The 10133-nt window shown below is 40.2% G+C and overlaps 1 protein-coding gene across 1 annotated transcript in view; it reads left to right on the top strand.

The window, feature by feature from the left end:
• The window catches only part of LOC108800446 (neurexin-2-like), a 149053-nt gene that overhangs the window by 119208 nt on the left and 19712 nt on the right, over nucleotides 1-10133 (top strand). The window contains exons 8-9 of the mRNA XM_018572430.1: nucleotides 5041-5424; nucleotides 8995-9198. Coding sequence (XP_018427932.1) covers nucleotides 5041-5424; nucleotides 8995-9198 — 588 coding nt within the window. The remainder of the gene's footprint in view (nucleotides 1-5040; nucleotides 5425-8994; nucleotides 9199-10133) is intronic.

Here is a 10133-nt window from a genome sequence, read left to right as displayed (position 1 = left end):
AATGTTTACTGCCCTCCAAAAGCACTGATGCCCTATGCTGATGAGCACTGGGCTCTTTGCAACCCCAGTACCCAGAAGGGGGTGCTGGCTGAGAGCAGAATAAGTAGAATCTACCTGTCCCCAGTGGAGGCAAGTAGGGGGTCGCATGGCAAACCAGTTTTAGAGGATCACTCAAAAGTTTAAAATGCAAGCAGGTATCAGTGTACAATGTGAAGAAAGACACCAGACATGTTTACAAATACTTTAATGAATCTTAGTTTTATCAATATTTACCTTGCAGGCTCCTGCAATGTTCAAAGCTGTCCCATGGTGGGTCTAACTTCCAGACTAATTATACTGGGTCCCCAATCCTCACTGCTGAAACTCCTGGTTGAACACTGAGGGAGTTCCCACTTTTGCCATGATTTCAACATGTCTGGAGTCTTTATTTACATTTGACACCCATTTTATACCCATACCCACTAGACATGTGCAATTCGTTATTCGGACGAACTTTTGGAAGTTCGGATATATCCAAATCTCCGAATGACAGAAATGACGAATGAAAACAAATCCGAAATTCCGCTAACGAAAATTGAGCTCCCGAATGCCATTCGGCCTGTGAGCCGAGGTGTCATATGAATAGTATTATGGCGTTCGGGAGCTCACGAATAGCATTCAGGAGCTCACAAATGCTATTGTGTTCATGTGCAATGATAGCTGAGAATTTCAAATGGGCAGAGTGAGCCGTGATGTCACGGTTCGTTCCGCCCATCTGTTTACATTCTGCCCAGAGATGTCATTTTGCGGCAAGTTTTTGTCGGTTTCAGACGGGAAGTCATGTGGCAGGACTTTTTTAATTTCGGCAGTGACGCTGGATTACATCGATGGAGCAATTTTTTGAAAAAATAAAGAAATAGTCAAAAATCGACTGTTTTTTTTTTCCAATAAAAGGATTTTTTCCTAAAAATGTGTTGTTTATTTACTTTTACTTTTAACCCTTTAGTGAATGAGTAGGGGTACAGGTACCCCTTATTCACAAGGGGGGGAGGCAGCATCTGGGTGCCCCTTAAAGGTGTACCCCTATGAAAATAAGCCCCCTGCCTGCAGACCCCCCACAACCCCCGGATAAGGGTTGGGAGGAAGAGACCCTTGTCTCCATCGGCATGGGGACACCCTCCGAATGCCGAGGGCACGTGGCCTGGTGAGGTGCACGGGTGGGATCAATCATCCCCCCCTTTCCTGCCCTGCCGGGCCTGTGCTCGGATCAAGGCTCTGGTAGGAATTTTAGGGGAGAACCCATGTTCTCCCCCCCATTTTTGGGGGGTGGGACCTAAAGGGCCTGGTACGGCTTTTGCGGGGTAATGTTTTCTTTCAAAATCCCAATAGTGATGTGACAATGAACTGTGAGATAAATAAAATATTAAATAATTCAAATAATAAACAAAGATCAAAAAGAAAAAGTTCAAATAGTGAGAAAATTCTTCTTAATCTAAGTCTTCCAATTAGCAATTGGACTTTTTATTTTTGATCTTTGTTTATTATTTGAATTATTTAGTATTTTATTTATCTCACAGTTCATTGTCACATCACTACTGGGATTTTGAAAGAATAAATTACTGTGTTTCATGCTTGTTTATTTGGTTACTTTGTGTTTAATAACATATGTCACATATTTTGTATAATAATTTTCTTCACTATTTGAATCTTTGTCACATTTTTCATTGGGATTTTTTTTCATGTTTCACATTGATTTATGAACATATAATTTTTTTTTTATTTTGAAGTTTGATAAAACTTATAAAACTCTTCTTTCTCATAGCAGCTAATTCTACCATTTAGCTGACTTTCCAAAATATTGCTCTAGATGTTCAAATTCTCCTACCAATTCCCCTGCAATTCACCTTTTTAGTGAATTGGCCTGCTATTTTGAAAAAAAGTATGGAGAAGTATGAAGTATGAAGAACCTTAGACCTCTGCAGCACAGAATAAACAAAGGATCAATACCAGATCTTCAAATAATATTTTTATTAAGCTTGCCGGGAACACGCAGCAATTCTGGCACATTCAAATAATATGGACTCACAGACCCCTTTTCATAGGGATCTGAACAATAGAACCACGTGTTACCTTGAATTATCTCCAAAATCAGGTAACAATGCCACCCTGTATTTGATTTTGCCAATAACATTAGATGGGTCTTCTTGCCTTGATAGGACTTCCTCACATCAAGGTTAGAGGACAGCTGTCATGTCATTGGACCTATTGCTCCTTGAGCCCATGTCAAAAACATTTTTATGACTTTCTGTCTTTGAACTCTTGTTTCCTCAGCCTATAAGGCCTGAATGTTCTACATAGTTACATAATATTTTAGGTTGAATAAAGACACAGGTCAAGTTCAAACTTTGTGTGTGTGTGTGTAGTGCGTGCTTATGTGTATATGAGTCCCTGTGTGGTCTTAATTTTCAAGAGTACCTATACCCCTGTATGTTACGGCCTCTTATGAAGGTATCTAATGAACATATAATTTTTTTTTATTTTGAAGTTTGATAAAACTTATAAAACTCTTCTTTCTCATAGCAGCTTGAGGGTCAATAGCTTTAGCTGTTTCCAAGAGCGCAGATTTTTTGTTTTATATATATACATTTTTTTTCTTTATTTGCTGCAACAAATATTTGTCCAGAAACGAAAATTCATACAAACTACCGCTAACAAATGTGGAGCTACCTTTCCAGGCCAGCCCCTGCAAATAGGCCCGACCGATCGAATCGCCTCAGTATCCAGGTCGGTGACCGGCCGCAATCCGATAGTGATGGCCCTCTATTCTGGCATATTAGAGGGCTGCTTGCTCCTCACTAGGGCCCCCAGCGAGCGGCCCTCTAATATGCCTGAATAGAAGGCCGCCGCTGCCTAATTGCGGCCGGTCAGTGCCTAAATAGAGAGCCACACCCCCACTCCTGGCGTACCTGGTGAGGCCGCACTAACTACCCAGAGCCCCTACTGATCACCCAGAGCCTGCACTAACCACCTAGAGCTCCTACTGACCACCCAGGGCCTGCAGTAACCACCCAGAGATTTTTAGTCCTCTATAGCTGATGGTATTATTCTGCAATGCTCAACGATGTATTGCCGGGAATTGTAGTCCTCTATAGTTGGTGATATTCTGCATTGCTGTGTAATACACTACTGGGATTTGCAGTCTTCTATAGTTGGGGGTATTCTGCATTGCTGTGTAATTTATTGCTGGGATTTGTAGTCCTCTATAGTTGGTGGTATTATTCTGCATTTCTGTATAATGTGTTAGTGGGATTTGTAGTCCTCTGTAGTTGGTGATATTCTGCATTGCTGTATAATGTATTGCTGAGATTTGTAGTCTCCTTACAACTTGGAGTCAGTGGCAGACCTACCAGGCTCACAGCTGCAGCTGGGCTTTGGCGCTCTACCTCTGACTCCAAGCTGTAGAGAGACTACAAATCACAGCCCGGACAGGAGGAAGAGGGCCCTGGTGACCGTCGACATTCCCATAAAAAGGCCCACCAAAATCTTCAGTAGCAGGCCTGTGATGCTCTTAATCTGGCCCTGCTCCTAACTACCCCCACAGCCAGCATCAGCAATACATTTGGCCATGCCCCTGTAGCAGCTAGTGATATCAGCCTCTCCTGTCAGTTCATGGCCTGCATAGCCCACAGTTGTAGATACCCAGCCACCACAAGATGTTTTACAAGGCTGTCCCTGTTCAAGCAAACAAGGATGCAACAAGTGGTATGCCACTGGAATCTGGGGTGTCATCTCACTTAGTTGGAGATGCTGCCAGCTGTGTCACCTTTATCCCCTCCTTCGTGTGGTTCTTCTCAAAGGACTTCATCTAACCACCACTAGGCCCCGCTCATTCACTCCAGGGTCTGTGCTCCCTTTAACCAAATGCATGACATCACCCTCTCTCTCATGCAATGCTTTAATGAACTGTCCAACATTTTGGAAGGAGAGTTCAAATCACCTATGGGACTTTCCCAGGTCAACTTATACACCATAAAAAGTCAACAAAGAAGGCATGGAGCTGGTGCCTGGAGACAGCAGAGACATTGCATCCCACTTATCCTTGTTTACCCCCTTTCCTTTGCCTTGTTTATGGCAAATATACACCTAGTTCACACACTGTCCTTCTTACCACCTTGAAAAGGAGTTTTTCTGACAGTGGAATCATTGATCTGGATTTTCCTAGCTGCCATGCCTTTTCTACCATAGAATAGACTCCAATAACATCTTTTAATATTGTGACAATTTTTGGTATAGTTTGATACAGATTATTAATAATGTGAATATATTCTAAAGCGTATATTTTTTGGGTATTATAGTATATGTAATTATTGTATTTTACTCTAAATAACAATCTTTTTTGCATATGCCAGATAATTTGCATTAAAGTGGACCTCATAACATGACGATTTGCTACCTTATAGGTATCATATACTGTAGAAAAGTTAAATGTACCTAATCAGTATTCTGACAAATCTACTTTTTTATCTTGAATTCCTCCTGAAAAATAGCTGTATACTCCTTGGCATGTGACTGTGCCCCCAGCCTCAGAACTATACATAGAAACGAGGGATATCCTACACACCTCTATGAAAAGCGTGGCTATGCACTGAATGTAGAGTATGGCATAGTTAAATAGAGTCTAAGCCTAATTACTGTGCAACAAGTGAAAGGTTTGCAAACACACACATAAACCTCAATAACTGAAATGAAAGACCCCCTTAGACAGTTGCTGAAATGCTATAAATAATTGTTCATATGCAAAACTATCTACAAAAACATCAGCAAACCCTTAACCCACTAAAAACACTTAAAACTAACTCAATATTATGACAATAAGGGTTAAGGTACACCAATGCTGTTTGTATATATTTTTTGCATAAGAATAAACAATGATAGCATTATAGCAATTGCATGGTGTGTCTTTTTTGTTTCTGTCACAAAAACATAAATAAAAATGTTATTTGTTTGTAACCTTATACCTCACTTCATTCAAATAATGCTTTTTGTTTTTTTCATTTTTAGGTTCTATCTCAGTTAATAGTCGGAATACACCCTTCCAGGCTGGGGGAGAGAGTGAAATTCTTGACCTTGAAGGAGACATGTACCTTGGAGGTCTTCCAGAACCCAGAGAAGATCTTCAACTACCCCCTGAGGTCTGGACAGCCTCCCTTGGCTTGGGATTTGTAGGTTGCATAAGAGACCTTTTTGTAGATGGAAAAAGCAGAGACATCCGACGGCTGGCTGAATCATCAGAAGCTGCGGGTGTTGCCCCTTTCTGTACTCGGGAGACTCAACGGCACTGTACAAATTCTCCATGCAGAAATGGAGGACAATGCAGAGAAGGCTGGAACCGCTTTATTTGTGACTGTGTGGGGACAGGGTACCTTGGGGACACATGTGAGAGAGGTGAGCTTATTTAATAAATATAAAAACCGCAAACCAAATAAATTGTACTTGACTGTATGCCTTTTACATATATTGGTAAATGTATGCTACCAAAAAATGTTTACTATGGATTTAAAAAACTGTTTATTAATAGGTCTTATGTTGTGGCTAGCTAGATTACGTGCTTGGAAATTGATGTACTGTTTAGTGAAATGTCCCACCCACATACAACTTTCTCTTGCTACATTGGTTGCCATGCACAGCTGTTCCAGATTTTGTCTGCTCCAGTTCCCTCCAATATTTCTACCACTTTAAGAAGTTATTTTTAAACACAATTTAAAACCTATTTCAACCTAAGAACTAAAATATACTATATTGCAACTTGCTATAACTTTGTGATGGCTGTATTAGTTTTCTATTTTTAGGCTTTTTACCTTCATTTTCACCCGGTGATGGTGCCAGTAACATACCTCCTGTCCTAGGGTGACAACCCTCACTCACTCTGCTGTACCTATGTACTGTATCTGTTGAAGACCAGAATTGTTACCCTAGAGCAGGAAGTATGTTAGGACTACAGAGCACCATCTGCTTTCATCAACTCCATAACTTAAGGCAAACTGGCCAAGGCTTATAACACTGCTTGGGATTTCTGTGTAGCAGAGGCACTGTGTTGTCTGCACAAACAAAAAATTCTGCCAGTTGTAACCCACAACAGCATAAGCAGTCGATGGGGATTTCTGAAAAAAATTGTGGAGTTTTAGGGGGGTCCTGTATTACCTGGACACAAGTTTGTAGGGTGATGGAGGTGCTGATTAGGGATGCACTGATACCAGTTCAGATACCAGGGCTGATACTTGGCATTTTCACGAGAACTACCAGGGTTGCAGCGATTGCAGCTGGGACCTAGCTCTGGCGCTGCACCACTGTCCTGAAATCATTAGTCGATATTGTTTTAGAAAAACTGTCGCATGACAAACAAAAATGTATCAGTGCCTGTGTCTGTAAGTACTCGGGCAAGTATCAGTACTTGCAAAAATGGTATTGGTGCATCCCTTTATATATGTTTATAAATACAAAATCATACATTAAACAGAGATGTACAAATCCCAGGAGCTCCGTGTGCTTCTTACAAATGACAGCTGCCTCCTAACTTTTGAATTTTTATCTAGTCTAGTCTTGGAGCTCGAAAAGTATCTATACTTGTACCAAGTATAGTAGTTGGTATCGGTGCATCCCTAGTGCTGATGGAACATTTGTACGTGTGTATGCAAATAATTTCAAACTGTTCTTCATCTAAGGTGATGTTTAAGTCCTTTTCCCAGAGTGCCTTTAATTTTTCCCTCATCTTTTACATGATTCTATGGAGGTCTCAGTATGGTGAGAATTAATATTTGCTCCCTGTATGAAATCAGGGTTCGCAGGATACTAGGAGTTGAAGAAAGGTCAAATTTCTTTGCTACCCTCTTGAATAAATCATAGGGTGCTTTGCTGGTCTCTGGCCAGGATAATTGTTCCTTTCCCAAATTATTTCAGTTGTTTGAACAGTTTTTCTTGGAAGCCTATTTGATTTGAATTATGTAAGTATGTGTTTGTTAGAGTGTTCAGTTTGGAGCCCAGTTTACTTTTCAGAAAGAGGAATATACCCTCTACTCTGCACTTGCCCTCTATGACCAAGAGGAAGGACTGCCCCTGGGTTTTAGGAGAGAGTCTGCTGCATGACCATTCTTCCAGAAGCGTATTTGTGAGGTCAGGTACTGATGTTGGACGAGAAGGCCTGGCACGCAGTCTCCGCTCTAATCCATCCCAAAGGTGTTCTATCGGGTTGAGGTCAGGACTCTGTGCAGGCCAGTCAAGTTCCTCCACCCCAAACTCTCTCATCCATGTCTTTATGGACCTTGCTTTGTGTACTGGTGCGCAGTCATGTTGGAACAGGAAGGGGCCATCCCCAAACTGTTCCCACAAAGCATGAAATTGTCCAAAATGTCTTGTTATGCTGATGCCTTAAGAGTTCCCTTCACTGGAACTAAGGGGCCAAGCCCAACCCCTGAAAAACAACCCCACACCATAATCCCCCCTCCACCAAACTTTACACTTGGCACAATGCAGTCAGGCAAATACCATTCTCCTGGCAACCGCCAAACCCAGACGTGTCCATCGGAGTGCATGATGGTGATGTAAGGCTTGGATGCAGCTGCTCGGCCATGGAAACCCATTCCATAAAGCTCTCTACGCACTGTTTTTGTGCCAATCTGAAGGCCACATGAAGTTTGGAGGTCTGTAGCTATTGACTCTGCAGACAGTTGGTGACTTTTGCGCACTGTGCACTTCAGCATGCGCTGACCCCGCTGTGTCATTTTACGTGGCCTACCACTTCGTGGCTGAGTTGCTGTTGTTCCCAGTTGCTTCCACTTTGTTCTAATACCACTAACCGTTGATAGTGGAATATTTTGTAGCAAGGAAATTTCATGGAACACCTGAATCCAATCATTTGCAGAGGTGTCCCAATACTTTTGGAACACCCACCAGTTGAGTACCAAGGATACTTATGACCCACCAGTTGAATACCAAGGATCTAGAGGAGAGCAGTGTAAATACAGGGACTAGTTCCAAATTCTTCTGTATCATAATAATTAAAACGTTTGGAAATTGATAGATCCATAGGGGAATTATTAAAATTGTTCTGCACAATAAGGGCCAAGCAAACTAGCACTTAACTAGTTAAGTGGGGTTGCTGATAAAATACCTTGATACACAGCTGACCACTAATAAATCTGTGCAAAAAATACAATAGTGAATATACAGTACATCCAGCAAATACATTTGTCATACAAAAACTACTTTCAGGTATATGAGTAAAAACTCAAAATGTATACTTACTGAAAATATACTGTACACACTCAAACTACAACAGACATAGCTAAATCTCTTCTATAAAGTGTTAGCGCAAAAAAAACAGAACTTATCAGTGAAAGGTTGATGATCCCTTATTAGCATTTGAGCACTCCATTAATTGACATACCACTGGTCTGTGTCGTCTTAGTGAGTTGTCCAAGGCTGCAGGTATTGTAAGAGAATAAAATCCTTACTTACTATGAATGGAAGGGGCCACATCACCTAAGTACCCCGAACATCTCAGGAACAAGTACCACCTAGCTTTTTAATCTTTTGGCTCTGAAATTATTCCATCCTATCTCATGTGCCTTACTCTTCACCCATTATTGAGATAGTAAGGTGCATGGGGCAAATGGGTAATACCAGAAAGCCAGACGTTATTTGGTACTTGTCTCATGGGTTTTAAAGCAGCAAAAAGGTAATTGATGCAGCATGCACTCAGGTGCCTGAGTTCAGCGCACATAAGGATAGTAAATTTAAAAAAGAAAATAAATAAATAAATTTGGCTGGATAGGTTAATAAAAAAAACAGTATTAAAGCATAGTATCCTCAAAAATCAAAAGATGGTTTTGAAAATATTTTTAATGTCTTTTACTTACTAGTAAAATTCCTAAAAAATATAAACCGAGTAACAATAAAATCATATGGCTACCACTTTTACTTCATTCTTTTGTTCTCATTCTGTTTTCCTTTATATAGAAGCGGCAGTCCTGAGCTACGATGGCAGTATGTACCTCAAGGTCCTTCTCCCTGGAGTCGCCCACACAGAAGCAGAGGATGTTTCTTTACGTTTCATGTCTCAACGAGCATATGGGCTTCTTCTGGCCACCACTTCTAAAGAGTCTGCAGACACTCTGCGACTAGAACTTGATGGAGGAAAAGTGAAGCTCACTGTAAACCTAGGTAACAACTAAAAGTTTTCTGTCCTAAGAAAATAATGAATTCACTAAACCAATGGCAGCAATCAAAGAGACAAATTTAAGGCAGAATTTAAAACGGTTATGGTGATGCTAACTAGCATTAGACATAGGGCAAATATCAGAAATGGGGATATGATCTATCCACAAATATATATACTTTTCATACAAGTAATACAGGAAAATCCACATGTATAATCCAAATTTGCATTCCCATAGAGTGGGAAAGGAAAGTGCTGAAATGAAAGCACAGGCATTATGGATGCTAACCTTGAGAATTATGGATTCCTACTGGTGCCAATAGACATATTACTAATTGGAATGATACTGGTTATGCCTTATGTGTCATGGCTACCACTAGTTTGAATAATAGTAGTAGTAGTAGGAGTTGCCCAAAACTACTATTTATCAATCACATCATTCATATCATCTTCTGTCTTGTTTTTGGTTTTTGTTTTATTAAGCAACATGTAAAATATCTCAAAATATGGGTGATTCTACCTGTAGATTTTTTTTACTGACTTAGTATAGAAATGAAGATCAAGAACAAAAAATTAGAAGGTTCTAAAATTGTTTCCTTTTTAAAAAAAACACTTTTTTTGTAAAGTCATAGTTTACACATATCTAAACACATACAGTGTCAGATCTATCTAGTTAGTTGACTGAATGAATAACAACATGGTAAACTATCTTATAATCATATAATTATATTTGACTAGGTAAAGAAATAGGGAATCTCAAGAAAAATATAATTCAAAAGCTAATAAAAGTAGCCATACTATAACCATTCTGCCCATACTTTGGTAAAACTGAAAACTTGCAATACCAATAGAGATTGTTCAAAGTGAGCATATTTATTATATCCAAAACTGTACCGTGTGGGTTTTTTTTTGGGGGGGGGGGGGGAGTTAAAGGTGATTT

Source organism: Nanorana parkeri, unplaced genomic scaffold (genome assembly GCF_000935625.1).
Source record: "Nanorana parkeri isolate BGI_ZX_2015 unplaced genomic scaffold, ASM93562v1 scaffold2029, whole genome shotgun sequence".
NCBI classification, from domain to species: Eukaryota; Metazoa; Chordata; class Amphibia; order Anura; family Dicroglossidae; genus Nanorana; species Nanorana parkeri.
This window is presented reverse-complemented; position numbering and strand designations above follow the sequence as displayed.